The following is a 16,797-nucleotide window of genomic DNA, read 5'->3' as shown; positions in this document are numbered from 1 at the left end:
CAACGATGCTGGGGTGACACAGGCAGACTCCTATGATTCTCTAGATGGGGACCCTGGACATTTGCCTTCCCTATATAGAGGGCTAGAAAATTTTGAGGCTAGAACCACACATTCACAAAAAACCAAGCTGAGTTGTTTATTTTTTAACTAATTACTAAGCATGAACTCTATTTCCACAGATCAATCATTCCCAAGCTTGGGAATTTTTTTTTCCTCTGTTATCCAGGCTGGAGTGCAGTGGGATGATCATAGCTCACTGAAGCCTCAAACTCTTGCCTCAGCCTTCCTAGTAGCTAGGACTACAGGCACACACCACCACACCTGGCTAATCTTTCAATTTTTTTGCAGAGAGAGGGGTCTCAGTACATTGCCCAGGCTGGCCTTAAACTCCTGACCTCAAGCAATCCTCCTTCCTCAACCTTCCAAAATGCTAGGATTACAGGTGTAAGCAACCATGCCTGGCCAGCAAGGTTGGGATATTTTTAACAGCCACCATATCTCCAGTTCCCTCAAGGGACTTCATGAAAAAATAAATAAATAAATAAGTCCTAACAGAATTAATTTTAACTGACTGTAGGTTAATAATGAAGCAAACCGTATAGGAATTTTAGAAGGAAAGTCTGTGCCTAATTAAACTCTGGCAATAAAGACAGAGAAGTCTGAAGGTTGAGTGGCTTTCTCATGGTTACCCAGTGTGAGACTCTGATTCCTGGAGGCCATAATTATGCACCAGGCAGAGGGAATTCTACTATGCATTTGAGACTTTGATTACGATCTTGTTTAATGTTCATTATGCACAAATCTCAGAGCTGAATTCCAGGAAAAGGATTGATTGGCATTCCCCATCCTCCAGCCCCATCTGCTCTCCTTATGTTTTCCCCGCACAGAGCTCATTCCTATCTCAGGGCCTTTGTGTTTCCTGGGATCTCTCTCTGGGATGCCCTCTCTCCAGAGCCTTACACGACTGGTTCCATCTCCTCATTTTGGTCTTGATTCAAATGTCACCCATTTGAGAGGTCTTCCCTGATTCCTTAGTCCAAGAGTTGGCAAACTGGTCCATGGGGCAAACTCAGTCCGCCACCTGTTTTTATACAGCCTGTGAGCCAAAAATGGTTTTTACATTTATTATTTTGGAGTTTTTTTAGAAACAAGGTCTCGCTCTGTCTCCCAGGCTGGAGTCCAGTTGCGCCATCATGGCTCACTGCAGCCTCAAACTCCTGGGTTCAAGGGATCCTCCCCACCTCAGCCTCCAGAGTAGCTGGGACTACAGGCATGTACCAGCACACCGGCTAATTTTTAAAAAAAATTTTAAAAGATGGGGTCTTGCTATGTTGCCTAGGCTGGTCTTGAACTTTTGGCTTCAAGCAATCCTCCTGCCTGGGCCTCCCAAAGTGCTGGGATTACAAGCATGAGCCACTGCCCCCTGCCTCGTTTTTTACATTTTTTAAATGGCTGAAAGGAAAATCAAAAGAAAAATCCTATTTGGTAACACATGAAAATTATACAAATTTGAAATTTCAGCATCCATAAAAAAAGCTTTACTGGGACACAGGCATGCTCATTCATCTATTGACTACAGCTGTTTTCAAGATGCAATGTCAGAGCTGAATAGTTGAGGCAGAGGTGGTAGGCTTACAAAGCCTAAAATATTTACCTGGTCCTTTACAGAGAACATTTGCCAAGCACTCTTCTAGTCTAAAGTACCTATAATAATCCTTTCCGGCTGGGTGCAGTGGCTCATGCCTGTAATCCCAGCACTTTGGGAGGCCAAGCCAGGTGGATCACTTGAGGTCAGGAGTTCGAGACCAGCCTAGCCAACATGGAGGTTTCACGTCTCTACTAAAAATACAAAAATTAGCTGGGCATGGTGGCAGGCACCTATAATCTCAGCCATTTGGGAGCTGAGACAAGGGAATCACTTGAACCCAGGAGGCAGAGGTTGCAGTGAGCCAAAATTGTGCCACTGCACTCCAGCCTGGGTGACAGAGTAAGACTCCGTCTCAACAAACTATTTTATTTTCTTCATAGCAGCTACCAGTATCTAAATTTCTAAGTTCTCTCTCTCTCTCTCTCTCTCTCTCTCTCTCTTTAATTACTTACATGTTTAAACATTTTTCTCCACCAACCCTCCCACAATCAAACAATAGGGTCATAAGAACAGAGACTTTGTTTTGTTTCCTTCTCTATCTTCAGCTATTGATACATAATGGGCTTTTAAAAAGTTTATTCTGTTTACATTAGTGACATTAAAGGTTAACAAATTGAAGCTATCTGAGAAATTGTTTGTACTGCTAATCTATATAGCCATTCTTTTCTATCTCTGTTTTGTTTTTGGTTTTGGTTTTGGTTTTTTTTTTTTTTTTTTTTTTTTTTGAGACAGGGTCTCACTCCATCACACAGGCTGGAGTGCAGTGGTACAATCCCAGCTCACTGCAACTTCTGCCTCCCGGGTTCAAGCGATTCTCCCGCCTCAGCCTCCTAAGTAGCTGGGGCCACAGGCGTGTGCCACCATGCCTGGTTTTTTTTTTTTTTTTTTTGAGGGGGGTAAAGACAGAGTTTCACCATGTTGGCCACGCTGGTCTCAAACTCCTAACCTCAAGTGATCCGCCCGTCTCAGCCTCCCAAAGTGTTGGGATCACAGGCGTGAGTCACCGCACTTGGCCCCAGTTTTCTTTTCTTTTCTTTTCTTTTTTTTTTTTTTTTTTTTGAGACAGAGTCTCACTCTGTCACCCAAGATGCAGTGCAATTGCATGATCTCAGCTCACTGCAACCTCTGCCTCCTGGGTTCAAGTGATTCTCCTGCCTCAGCCTCCCAAATAGCTGGGATTACAGACACATACCACCACGCTGGGCTAATTTTTTGTATTTATCATAGAGAGGGGGTTTCACCATGTTGGCCAGGCTGGTCTCGAACTCCTGATCTCAGTTGATCCGCCTGCCTCAGCCTTGCAAAGTGCCGGGATTACAGGCATGAACCACCTCACCCAGCCCACCAGGCCCCATTTTTAAGTGTATAGTTGAGCGGTAGTAAGTACATTGACATTCATATTATTGTGCAACCATCACCACCAACCATATCCAGAATATTTTGCACCTTGCAAAATTGAAACTCTGCCACCGTTCTAATTTCTGTCTCTATGAATTTAACTACTCTAGGACACAAGGAGGCTTTAATCAACATCCATCAAATAAATAAATCCTGACCTACCTGCTTTGGTTGCCAGGATGCTCAGAGTTAAATTTCTGTGCTTTATTGCCTAGATTTCCTAACAAAATTATCTTCTCTCTCTCTCTTTTTTTTTTTTTTTTTTTTTTTTTTTGAGACAGAATCTTGCTCTGTTGCCCAGGCTGGAGTGCAATGGCCTCAGCCTCCTGAGTAGCTGGGATTACAGGTTCCCGCCACCATGCCCAGCTAATTTTTGTATTTTTAGTAGAGATAGGGTTTCACCATGTTGGTCAGGCTGGCCTCAAAGTCCTGACCTCAGGCAATCCTCCTGCCTCGGCCTCCCAAGTGCTGGGATTACAGGTGTGAGCCACCGTGCCCAGCCTCTTCTCTCATTTTAATATAGATTTTTTAATACAGATTTTGAACTTGTAACCCTACTCAAGGTTCACATTGAATCTAAGTTACCATCATTATTTATATTCCACTAAAAAGTTACGACACAACATGGATTGTGAAATACAGAAATATAGACACATCATTATATCAGAGACTTCCACATGTGTGAATTGCATTAACAAAATGGGGTATGTGTTTTACTCCATATGCCATATCAAACTGTTTTTCAAAGTGGTGGGAGGTAGTAAAAATCAGAAGAGAACAACATCAAATCCATGTTTTCAGAGATGAAGCACCTCTTTTGAAGATATTCTTCCCCCAAAAAGTGATCCCACCTCCAAGTACAGGCTCACCAGTGGCATTGGAGGATGTCTGCAATATCCCACTCATCCAGGAATAGAGAGCTCTCTGGGAATGAGCCGAGGTTTTGTCGTAGAGATCTTTGAACACTGCAGATCTAAATGACACAAACATGGGCATCAATTAATAACAAACAGGTGGGGGCTGCTTTAAAGAGGGAGTCACAACAGCAAATGTGACCCAAAGCTGTCTTGTGTTAAAACCCTTCCCTCTCCCGTATGTGGAGAAATAGGAAGGCTTTTACACTGGTGGTGGGAGTGTAAATTGATTCAACCATTGTGGAAGACAGTGTGGCGATTCCTCAAGGATCTAGAACCAGAAATACCATTTGACTCAGCAATCCCATTACTGGGTATATACCCAAAGGATTATAAATCATGCTACTGTAAAGACACATGCACACGTATGTTTATTGCTGCACCATTCACAATAGCAAAGACTTGGAACCAACCCAAATGTCCATCAGTGATAGATTGGATTAAGAAAATGTGGCACATATATACCATGGAATACTATGCAGCCATAAAAAAGGATGAGTTCATGTCCTTTGTAGGGACATGGATGAAGCTGGAAACCATCATTCTCAGCAAGCTATCACAAGGACAGAAAACCAAATACCACATGTTCTCAATCATAGGTGGGAATTGAACAATGAGATTGCTTGGACACAGGGAGGGGAACATCACACACTGGGGCCTGTCAAGGGGTGGAGGGCTGGGGGAGGGATAGCATTAGGAGACATACCTAATGTAAATGATGAGTTGATAGGTGCGGTAAACCAACATGGCACATGTATACCTGTATATCAAACCTGCATGTTGTGCACATGTACCCTATAACTTAAAAGCATTAAAAAAAAAACCTTCCCTCTCCTGAATGTAAATTAGTTCAACCATTGTGGAAGACAGTGTAGCGATTCCTCAAAGATCTAGAACCAGAAATACCATTTGACCCAGCAATCCCATTACCGGGTATATACCAAAAAAAATATAAATCATTCTGTCACAAAGATAAATGCACACATGTTCATTGCAGCACTATTCACAATAGCAAAGACATGTAGTCAACCCAAATGCCCATCAATAATAGACTGGATAAAGAAAATGTGGTACATATATACCATGGAATACTATGCAGCCATAAAAATGAACAAGATCATGTCTTTTGCAGGGACATGAATGGACCTGGAAGCCATTATCCTTAGCAAACTAATGCAGGAACAGAAAATGAAACTCTCCATGTTCTCACTTACAAGTGGAAGCTGAACAATGAGATCACATGGACACAGGGAGGGGAACAACACTGGGGCCTGTTGGGGGGTGGGATGGGGGAAGGGAGAGCATTAGGAAAAATAGCTAATGCATGCTGGGCTTAATACCTAGGGGTTGATAGGTACAGCAAACCACCATGGCACACGTTTATCTATGTAACAAACCTGCACATCCTGCACGTGTACCCCAGAACTTAATAATAAAAAATATGCCCACACACACACTCCTTAGCTATATGTAGCTATTTTTCCCATTTTCCTCTTCCCCTTCACAGCTAAACACCTTCCAAAGAATATTCCATACATATTGTCTCCACTTCCTCACCTCTTGGTCCTTTTTTGGGGAGGTGGGGGACAACTCTGTTGAGATATAATTCACACACCTTACAATTCACCCATTTAAAGTACACAATTCAGCCAGGCACTGTGGCTTACGCCTGTAATCTCAGCAATTTGGGAGGCCAAGATGGGCAGATAACCTGAGGTCAGGAGTTCGAGACCAGCCTGACCAATATGATGAAACTCTGTCTCTACTAAAAGTACAAAAATTAGCCAGGCGTGGTGGCATACACCTGTAATCCCAGCTACTTCAGAGGCTGAGACAGGAGAATCACTTGAACCTGGGAGGCGGAGGTTGCAGTGAGTCGAGATGGCACCATTGCACTCCAGCCTGGGCAACAAGAGGGAAACTCCATCTCAAAAAATAAAATAAATAAAATAAATAAATAAAGTACACAATTCAGTGGTTTTCAGCATATAAGATAAAGAGCCAAAGATGTTCCTGATGGCATCATTTGAGTCTCTGGATCCAGCTGTGTCTGAAGTCAGCCCTACACCTAAAACTATTCAATTACATGTTCCACTAATTCCCTTTTGCTTCAAGCCAGTTTGAATGGGTTTTTCTGCCACTTGGGTTTACTGCTCACTCAGGTAAGCAGTAACCAATAAACTCTCACTCCAATGATGTTCTCTTCCACAACCTGAATGAATGGCAGAGGGAGGAGACACTGAATTTAAAAGGAATAGTGTAATAGCCTGCAGAGCAAAAGGGTTTCATGTATATACATCTTAGTGGAAAAAACTGACACCCCTAGAGAAAAGATGAGGTCAGTATACTGTCTGTTTCACCTACTGCCCTTTGGCTGCAAAAGATAAAAGGAATCTCCCACATTGTTATCATCATATTGGGCTTTTCCTTCTTCTAAATCATTTTTAGATTTAGAAAGAGTGTTGTATGGCCGGGCGCGGTGGCTCACGCCTGTAATCCCAGCACTTTGGGAGGCCGAGGTGGGCAGATCACGAGGTCAGGAGATCCAGACCATCCTGGCTAACACAGTGAAGCCCCGTCTCCACTAAAAATACAAAAAATTAGCTGGGCGTGGTGGCGGGTGCCTGTAGTCCCAGCTACTCGGGAAGCTGAGGCAGGAGAATCACTTGAATCCGGGAGGCAGAGCTTGCAGTGAGCCAAGATCGTGCCACTGCACTCCAGCCTGGGCGACAGAGCAAGACCCCGTCTCAGAAAAAAAAAAAAAAAGAAAGTGTTTTATGGCCATAAAGTGCTACGATTAGTAAAAGGAGGAAGTTGGCGGTGTTTGCAATGCCTATGGCCCTTCAAGTCCTAGACCCAATCCTCAAATTTGGTTTACATCAAAGCGCAATTTCATGCAGGGCTGGCTGTAACCAACATACGCTGGCATGGCATCTCAAAAGAGAAAAGTCCTCCTTTTTCAATGCTCTGTCACTCCTCCTGCTGTCCCTCAAGAAGGTCTCAGTTTAGTGCCAATGAGTCTTTAAAACACACTCAGATTGTTTTTAAATCAATAGAACAAGACCCAGGTTCACAGCCTTGGTGCTATGGACTGAAAATTTGCGTTTCCCCAAATTTCATGGGTTGAAATCCTAACTCCCAACATGACAGTATTACGAGGTGGAGTTTTGAGGAGGTGATTAGTTCATGAGGCTGGATACCTCATGAATGGGATTAGTGCTCTTATAAAAGAGATCCCAGAGGGCTTGCTCACCCCTTCCACCACAAGGGGACACAGCAAGAAGGTGCCAATAAACCAGAAAGTGAGCCCTCACCAGACACCGAGTCTGCCAGTACCTTGATCTTGGACTTCCCAGTCTCCAGAACCATGAGAAATAAACACTTGTTGTTTATTAGCCACATAGTCTGTGGTATTTTTGTTATAGCAGCCCAATCTGACTAACACACTTAAGCAAGCAACATATCTAGCTAGGATTTAGTGACACTTTTTTCCCACTGTATTTGTTTATGTGGTTTTTTGTTTTGTTTTGCTTTTGTTTTTGTTTTGATACGGAGTCTCACTCTGTCGCCCAGGCTGGAATGCAGTGGCGCAATTCTGGCTCACTGCAACCTCCACCTCCCAGGTTCAAGTGATTCTCCTGCCTCAGCCTCCCAAGTAGCTGAGATTACAGGCACCTGCCACCATACCTGGTTAATTTTTGTATTTTTAGTAGAGACGTGGTTTCGCTATGTTGGCCAGGCTGGTCTCGAACTGCTGACCTCATGATCCACCCACCTCTGCTTCCCAAAGTGCTGGGATCACAGGCGTGAGCTACCACACCCAGCCTAACTCTACAGATTTTAAGCTTTTGCTCCAAAACATGCATATAAACCTGTCCCCACCTGCCTTCTCCCTGCTGCCAGGTGATACCTCTTTGAATTCTCACTACAGCCCCTGAAGGATAGTATGATGAGTTAAGAAGGTGGGAGTGGCTGGTGTGGTGGCTCTCACGCCTGTAATCCCAGCGCTTTGGGAGGCCAAGGCAGGTGAATCACTTGAGGTCAGGAGTTCCAGACCAGTCTGGCCAACATGATGAAATTCCATCTCTACAAAAATACAAAAATTAGTTGGGTGTGGTAGGCGCCCCTGTAGTCCCAGTTACTTGGAATTGAGGCAGGAGAATCACTTGAACCTGGGAGGCAGAGGTTGCAGTGAGCCGAGATTGCGCTACTGCACTCCAGCCTGGGTGACAGAGTGAAACTCCATCTCAAAAAAAAAAGAAAAAATGTGGGAGAAACCACTCACATATTCTTAAAGGCATCCTCGCGCAGGTCCCGAGGGAGCCGCTCTGTGATATCTGGCTGGAGAAAGCTGCCTGAGGACCCCCTCAGCACCTTGCCCAGGATCTCCACACACTCCAGGGAGTTCAGCACCTGGAAACACCTCTCTAGTGTGATGAGAAACAGGCTGCGGTTCACGCCAGGGCTCTGCAAGGCTCGTTCTCGAATCTCTCCTAAGTCGATGATGATGTCTTTCAGGTCCTAAAGCAATAAGAAAAGCCAGGGTCAGCTTGAGAGCTGCCTTTCAATTTGGAAGCCCTGGGAGGGACCACACATTGCAACAGTGGGGAAAGCCAGGATCACTGTTTAACACCATGCTGCTATGTTGAAACTTCTAGAGCTTTCCATTCCCTGCAGAACAAAGTCAAGGCCTTTATCTGCTCCACTCACTCTGGAACCTTCCCACTCTCCAGATACACCTGACCAGCATACCTCAGGCCCTTGGTGTACCTGGAATTCTTCATCTCTCCTTTTTCTGGTGAAATCTAGCTCATCCTTTAAGGCTGGGCTCCATTGCTCTCTCCTTGGTGAAGTCTCTGATCCCTCCAACTTCCTACTTCAAATCAGATTTCCCTCCCTTATGTGCCCCCAGGTCATCAACTCTATAATGCATTAAAGGGACTCATGTGTCTTTCCTCCAAGCCCGTGGTTCTCACCTCTGGGTGCACATCAGAAACACCTGGGGAGCTTTTTAAAAGTTTTATTTTATTGTTGAGACAGGGTCTTGCTCTGTCACCCAGGCTGCAGTGCAGTGGTGTGATTATAGCTCACTGCAGCCTCAACCTCCTGGGCTTGAGCAATGCTCCCACCTCAGCCTCCCAACTAGCTGGGACCACAGGCACACACCACTACACTCAGCTATTTTTTGTAGAGATGGAATTTTGCCATGTTGCCCAGGCTGGTCTCAAACTACTGGGCTCAAGCAATCTGCCTACAACCACCCAAAGTGTTAGGGTTACAGGTATGAGCCACCATGCCCAGCCCATCTGGGGAGCTTTTGGAAAGGACTGATTGGCCTGGTGCAGAGGCTCACATCTATAACCCCAGCACATCGGGAGGCCGAGGCAGGTGGATCGCTTGAGCCCAGGAGTTTGAGTCCAGCCTGGACAACATAGGGAGATCCCATCCCTACAAAATAAATGTTTAAAAATTAGCTGGGTGTGCTGGCGCACACCTGTAGTCCTAGCTGCTTGAGAGGCTGAGGTGGGAGGATCACTTGGGCTTAGGATATCAAGGCTGCAGTGAGCTATAACTACACCACTGCACTCCAGCCTGGATGACAGAGTGAGCCCCTGTCTCTAAGGGAAAAAAAAAAAAGCTTCCATTTTACTGAGCATTGACTCTACTGTGCCAAGCTTGGAGCAAACATACATCATCTGATTAATTCTCATGACAGTCCTACAGGTTAAACCCCATGGGTACTAGGGTCAGGCATTCCCAGGTTCAAATCCCAGGGCCTCCATTATCTGTATGTCCTGAGCAAGTGACTTACCTTTTTTAAGTCCCAGTTTTTACAGTCTCAGCGGCCTTGCTTTGTGATATTCTTGGATCACTAACCTCATTTTGTGGAAATTAACTGCTTCTGTTTTTTGTCTCCCATCCAGACTGTGAGCTCCTTGAGGACAGGATCTCTGTGTCCACTGGTGCATAGTAATTTTTATTAGTGGATGTTTATTCACCCAAACAATCAGGAGATCCTCAGATCCTCAATTAGAACCCCTCATTTCTTAGTACTCACAAAAATATGAATTAGGCCAGGCATGGTGGCTCACACCTGTAATCCCAGCACTTTGGAAGGCCAAGGCAGGCAAATGACTTGAGGCCAGGAGTTCGAGACCAGCCTGGCAAAATCTCATCTCTACTAAAAATACAAAAATTAGCCAGGCATGGTGGCACACACTTGTAATCCCAGCTACTTGGGAGGTTGAAGCACAAGAATCACTTATACCCAGGGGGCAGAAGTTGCAGTGAGCTGAGATTGTGCCCCTGCACTCCAGCCTGAGTGACAGAGTAAGACTCTGTCTAAAACAAAAATAAAATAGAAAATTATAAGGCTCTTCATTTTAACTTTGGAGAAAGTAAGTGAGAAAACTTAGATCCTAAAGCTCCCAGGGGGTTGGAGGAGGCAGAAGGAGAGAGGAAAAGGGCCAAGGCCTAAGTCAGGCTCCATTTTATTCAATTCAACAACACCACGTGGTGCTGGACTTCCTCTATCCCCGGGATGCCAAGAGCGCCTCACCAAGCGGTCCTTCTTGTCTTCTAAGAGGCATTTCATAGCAGTGCGGAACTGCTGGGCATCTGTCTTCCTCAGGTCCTCCAGCAGCTTCTGGGGCTGGTGCAGACGCTGCTCCAGGTGGTTTCCCACGGCTGCCTGTATTGGGGGTGTTGGGAGAGTCGGTGAGAACAGAAAGAGCAGGAGCACATGGTCAGCACCATGGCCAGCGGCCCAGCCCGGCCACCTCATTCCCTGCAGAGACCACAACTGGTGGCCAGCAGTCTGGTTGGGCCAGCTCCAAATTCCTCATTAGCCACCAACATGTAAAAGTGAGAGGCCAGGCGCGGTGGCTCATGCCTGTAATCCCAGCACTTTGGGAGGCCAAGGCGGGTGGATCACGAGGTCAAGAGATCAAGACCATCCTGGCCAACATGGTGAAACCCCATCTCTACTAAAAATACAAAATTTAGCCAGGCATGGTGGCATGCACCTGTAGTCCCAGCTACTCAGGAGGCTGAGGCAGGAGAATCACTTGAACCTGGGAGATGGAGGTTGTGGTGAGCTAAGGTGGCACAACTGCACTCCAGCCTGGGCAACAGAGTGAGACTCCGTCTCAAAAAAAAAAAAAAATCACTCATTGTTTATCTGAAATTCAAATGAAATCGGACATCTGTTTTTTGTTTTTGTTTTAGAGACGGGGTCTTTCTCGGTTGCCTAGGCTGGAATGCAGTGGTACAATCATAGCTCAGTGTAACCTCAAACTCTTGGGCTCAAGCAATCCTCCTGCCTCAGCCTTCCAAGTACCTGGGACTACAGGCCACACCACCACACTCAGCTAATTTTTTGTTTGTTTGTTTGTTTGTTTTTGTAGAGACAGGGTCTCACTATGTTGCCAGGGCTTGTCTCCGACTCCTGGTATCAAACAATCCTCCCACTTATGCCTCGCAAAGTGTTGGGATTACAGGCATGAGCCACCACGCAGAGCCACATCTGTATTTTTATTTGCTAAATCAGCAACACTTCTTGTGGGCCTCAGTTTTCTTACCTGCAAAATGGAGGCAATAAGAGAACTTACCACATAGGGTTATTATGAGGATTCAGTGTGTAAAGTGTTTTCGATAGTGGCTAGCACACAGTAAGTGCTCAATAGTGCCAGCTATTATTCTCTATCTTGACCAAGGTGAATAATGGCTTACTTAAAGCCTCACCCCTAAAATGAAAGGTCCTGTGGGTAGTATCATGACTGTCTTGTTCTCTACTGAGACCTCAGTGTCTGGAGCCATGCCTGGCAAAAAGCAGTTGTTAACTCAGTAGATATTGAATGAATAAATGAATATGGTATATACACAGGAAGAGATATATCAGGTTAAAGTAGATACATCTCATGAGTATCCATTACTGCTAGAGAAAGAGGGCAAGCATTGCTTCTCCTTCAGTTGCCCTGACTGATGAAGAGAAGAAAAGCAGATGCCATGTGGGGCCAACAGCCACCTCCAGCTAATGGCTGTCCTGGGACCTGGCAGACAACAAGCTCTCTGAGTATATTTGTGACATCAATGTTGGTTGATGTTTCCATTTTCAATAAAATGTAAGTAAAAATGGAAACAATGAAGACATGTCAGAACTTTATTCATTAATTAATGACATAAATGGCCTTTTGCTAAACTGAATAATTGTTTCTCAATACTGAAAGAATTTTTCTCCAATTTTCTGTGTTATCCACAGTGTGATGAAAAAGACACAACATGCCACACTAGGCTAATAGTCGGGCAGGTGCTGTGCAGTTCGCCGCAGTCACCACCGCAGGCATGAGCCCTATTGCCCCTTAAGGCAAATATCCTTTGCCACCTATCAACACGCTTGTGCTATTGTTTTCATTACAGTAGAGTTAAAAGAGGAAAAAATACATTTCTTGGACCCATGGTAGAAAGACTGATCACTATATCCAAATATCCACTCTCTCACTGATCTTCATCAATTGAACCCTTCAACTTTTAATTGGGTACATGTCTCCTTTGCAGTAAGATGTGACTATGGTATGTGAGTCAAGCTAATGTGTGCAGAGGGAATTGTGTAACTTGCAAGTCATATCCTCAGAAGAGAAGATGCTTACCCTTGTCTTCTTCTTCTCACCCTTCCCCTGCATTGGAGAAGGGGTGTGGTGTTTCCACCACATGGGCAATAACTCCCCAGGAGATGACAAAGCAAAAAGATAAAAGGAACCTGGGTCCTTGGATAACCTCATGGAATACAGCTGCCTTTTCTCTGTGGCTCTCCCACTTAGCTCTGGACTATTACATGAGAAAGAAATAAACTAAACTGTTTGAGCTGTTGTCCTCTGGGGGTCTTTTTGTTATAGCAGCTCAGCCTATACCCTAATATATCATGTCTCCATCAAAGGTGGGAAAATGAAAGAAAGACAAAATATCTTATATCACGTTTCAAGAAGAACTGTACAGAACCCTTTTCCTTGCAGAAGTAAAGACTGTCTCTACATCCAGCCCACTTCTCCAATTTACCTGGCCCCTGAGTTTGCAATCCCTGAGCACTGAGATGGGAACAGAAAGATGGGTCTCAGGTACACACCTGCAGGCTGGAGATGGTGAAGGCAACATTCCGGGAATTCAGATAGGCCAGGACTCTGTGGGACAGGTCATCCGTCCACACGTGGGAGCTTCAGTTGAAGACAGATGGGAAAAGATCACAATGACAGATTCTCCTACAAGCACTACCGTACTAGCTAAGTGCCCAGGGGACAGGTCGGGATGGACCAGGGGTGTTAGAAACTTTGTGCTTGGAAGTGGGAGGTTTCTCTTTTCTTTTCTTTCCTTTTTTCTTTTCTTTTCTTTCTTTCTTTTTTCTTTTCTTTTTTTTTTAACAGGGTCTTGCTCTGTTGCACGATCACGGCTCACTGCAGCCTCAATCTCCCCAGCCCAAGTGATCTTCCAACCTCAGCCACCTAAGCAACTGGGATCACAGGTGCATGCCACCACACCCAGCTAATTTTGTTTATTTTTTGTAGAGATGGGGTCTCACTATGTTGCCCAGGCTGATCTCAAACTCCTGGGCTCAAGCAATCCTCCCACCTCTGCCTCCCAAAGTGCTGGGGTTACAGGAGTGAACCGCGGTGCCCAGCCTGAAGTAAAAAATTTCTTAACCAGTCACAGTGATAGAAGAGTTTCCAATTCTAGGAATCTGCCTGGATCCCATTCTCTCAAAGCCAATTCCCAAGTTTCTAAGCTGTATGCAATATTCTAATTTCCATTAACAATCTACTTAGATTGACTACAAACTGATTGAGTTAGAAAGATGTACATTTAAGAAGCAGATGCTAGGTATACCATGAGAGGCTGGAATAGCATAGTTAAGAGTGTGGGCTCCAAACTGGATTTGAATCCTAGTTTCATCACTTAGCTGTGTGACTTGAGACAATTTGCTAAATTTTTGTGCCTCAGTTTCCCTTTCTATGAAATATTGCCAACAACTGTGAGATTAAAATTTGTTCACACATGAAAACTGTGTAAGGTAGTGCCCAACACACAGTAAATGCTCATGAATAGCCTTTTCTTTTCTTTTTTTTTTTTTTTTTTTTTTGAGACAGAGTCTCACTCTGTCACCCAGGCTGGAGTGCAGTGGTGCAATCTCGGCTCACTGCAACCTCTGCCTCCTAGGTTCAAGCGATTCTCCTGCCTCAGCCTCCTGAGTAGCTGGGATTACAGGTGTGCACCACCACACCCAGCTCATTTTTGTATTTTTAGTAGAGACGGGATTTTGTCATGTTGGCCGGGCTGGGCTGGGCTGGAACTCCTGGCCTTAAGCGATCCTCCCAACTTGGCCTCACAAAGTGCTGGGATTACAGAGGTGAGCCACCATGCCCAGCCTATGAATAGCCTTTTGTAATCTTTTGTTTGTTTGTTTGTTTGTTTGTTTTGACACGGAGTCTCACTCTGTTGCCCAGGCTGTAGTGCAGTGGCTCAATCTTGGCTTATTACAACCTCTGCCTCCTGGGTTCAAGTGATTCTCCTGCTTCAGCCTCCCGAGTAGCTGGGACTACAGGCACGCAACACCATGCCTGGCTAATTTTTGTGTACTTTTAGTAGAGACAGGGTTTCATTATGTTGGCCAGGCTGGTCCCCAACTCCTGACCTCGTGATCTGCCCACCTCGGCCTCCCAAAGTGCAGGAATTACAGGCATGAGCCACCGTGCCTGGCCTGTAATCTTATAAAGAGACGGATGGATGGATGGATGGATGGATGGATGGATGGATGGATGGATGGTTAAATTAATAAATAAAATACTTAGACTGAAAGAATATATCCAAAAGTATCCATTGGTGTTATCTTAGGGAAAGGAGGGGCTATGGGGATCTTTCACTTCAACATAACTGGGTATCCCTGACATGGGGCCCCAAGATCCCTATTTCTTCTCCTTCATAGTACTCATCATATTAGAATTGTTTATTAATATTGGCATTTCCACACTACCTACCTCCCTGCCCCATGTCCCTGGTATCTGTCTATATGCAGCTTATAGCGCAAAAGTAAAGGAAATGGGTCCTGGAGCCAGGCCACTGGTTCACATCCCAGTTGTGTGGCCTTGATTTACCCTTCCTGGTCCTCAGTTTCACCGTTGTGTGCAATGGGATAACAACAGGACCTACCTTGTGTGGCACTTGTGAGGATTAGATTGTTTCTATACCAAGCACTTAGTAGAATACCGACTACATAGAAAGCACTCAATAAATTTCAGCTCTTAGGCCGGGCACGGTGGCTAATGCCTGTAATCCCAGCACTTTGGGAGGCTGAGGTGGGCAGATCACCTGAGGTCAGGAGTTTGGGACCAGCCTGGCCAACATGGTGAAAACCGATCTCTACTAAAAATACAAAAATTAGCCGGGTGTGGTGATGGGTGTCTGTATTCCCAGCTACTCAGGAGGCTGAGGCAGGAAAATTGCTCGAACCCCGGAGGTAGAGGTTGCAGTAGTGAGCCAAGATAGCACCACTGCACTCCAGCCTGGGCCACAAGAGTGAAACTCCGTTTAAAAAAAAAAAAAAAAAAAAAGGCTCTTACGCTAGAGTGAGGAAGAATGATGTCTGTGGAGCAAGGGTGTTGACTTTTAAAACATTGTGCATTGATTGACATTTTTTGTAATGAGCACATATTACTTTTTACAATTAAGAAACTTCCATTAAGAATTTTTATTAAAAATCTATCCCATCCCTTCCCCTCTCCTCTAGGGCAGGTTACCTTTGAAACTGTATGAGATCCAGCAGTGCTACAATGGGAATAAAATGAAAAGACATCTTTAAAAGGAATCATTCCAGAGAGATCACAGCCGCATTCTGTTTGAAATTCTTAGAAGCAGCAAGTGGAGACCGAGGGGGCACATTACCATTCAGATAGCTTCCATCTATTATTTCTTCCTAAAAGGCAAAGAGATAACATCAAGTATAACATCCAAAAGTTGGCAATTCCAGTAGAGGGGATTCTGATTAAGAGAAAATAGAATACTCACCGCCATTTTTTGCAACAATGGATGCAAATCTGTAAGAAAGCCATTGAATGTATAACTAGAATTGAATTGTGTGACCTTCAAAACTACAAATACAGGTTAGGGGAAAAGCCCCAGAAAGCCACTCATAAAGGAAATTTTTAGTGAATCTGAATTATAACTGTCCACTCTGAGAAAACCGTGGCTTGAAAAATCCTCTTAGAATAATCCTGAAAAATCATACATGCACACCCCCCCAAAAAAAAACAACTTACAGCATCATGTACCTAATGTATCTATCCCACCACATTCCCTAAACTGTGTGGAAACCACAAAGGGTGATTCTTCCCTCAGGACTTACCCTGCCTGGAATTTGGCACTGTATAACTCGACACTCCATGACTCAGAAAAAGAAATAGGAAAAGGGAGTATGTCGTGGGTTCCTGAGACATTCTCCTGTAGTTAATTTAAGCATAGAAGTGATTCAGGTTTAAATATATATATATATATATATACACACACACACATACATATTTAAACATGTATATAAACATACATATATAGAGACATTCAGAAGACAAAAGGAAAAACCAAGTAGATCCAGAATCCCTTGAAATCTTTTTAAAAATAATTTTAAAATTCACCTACTTTCCTCCATCTAAACCCACATTCTAGTCTAAGACACTATCATCTCTCTCCTTGGTGACTACAATGGCCTGTTTATCTTACCACTACCTCTGACTCCTCTCAATCCAGCAAAAAGGCATGGTCAAAAGTAGACTCTGGGCCAAGCATGGTGGCTCACACCTG

The 16,797-nt window shown here is 44.5% G+C and overlaps 2 protein-coding genes across 6 annotated transcripts in view; one reads left to right on the top strand and one right to left on the bottom strand.

Moving 5' to 3' along the window:
* The window catches only part of LOC105485007 (immunoglobulin superfamily member 6), a 67,723-nt gene that overhangs the window by 8,292 nt on the left and 42,634 nt on the right, over positions 1-16,797 (top strand). The window lies entirely within an intron of this gene.
* LOC105485009 (otoancorin) overlaps positions 1-16,797 on the bottom strand; it is a 96,169-nt gene that overhangs the window by 64,084 nt on the left and 15,288 nt on the right. For all 5 annotated transcript variants that reach the window (XM_011747161.2, XM_071084231.1, XM_071084230.1 and 2 more), the window contains exons 2-9: positions 16,349-16,443; positions 16,012-16,040; positions 15,889-15,919; positions 15,744-15,771; positions 13,082-13,169; positions 10,520-10,651; positions 8,246-8,481; positions 3,916-4,019 (exon numbers count right to left, since the gene is read on the bottom strand). In XM_011747161.2, coding sequence (XP_011745463.2) covers positions 3,916-4,019; positions 8,246-8,481; positions 10,520-10,651; positions 13,082-13,169; positions 15,744-15,771; positions 15,889-15,919; positions 16,012-16,040; positions 16,349-16,439 — 739 coding nt within the window. In that variant the 5' untranslated portion in view covers positions 16,440-16,443. The remainder of the gene's footprint in view (positions 1-3,915; positions 4,020-8,245; positions 8,482-10,519; positions 10,652-13,081; positions 13,170-15,743; positions 15,772-15,888; positions 15,920-16,011; positions 16,041-16,348; positions 16,444-16,797) is intronic.

Source organism: Macaca nemestrina, chromosome 18, assembly GCF_043159975.1.
Source record: "Macaca nemestrina isolate mMacNem1 chromosome 18, mMacNem.hap1, whole genome shotgun sequence".
In the NCBI taxonomy this organism is placed as follows: domain Eukaryota; kingdom Metazoa; phylum Chordata; class Mammalia; order Primates; family Cercopithecidae; genus Macaca; species Macaca nemestrina.
Note: the sequence above shows the minus strand (reverse complement) of the source record. Positions and strands in the feature narration are given on the sequence as shown.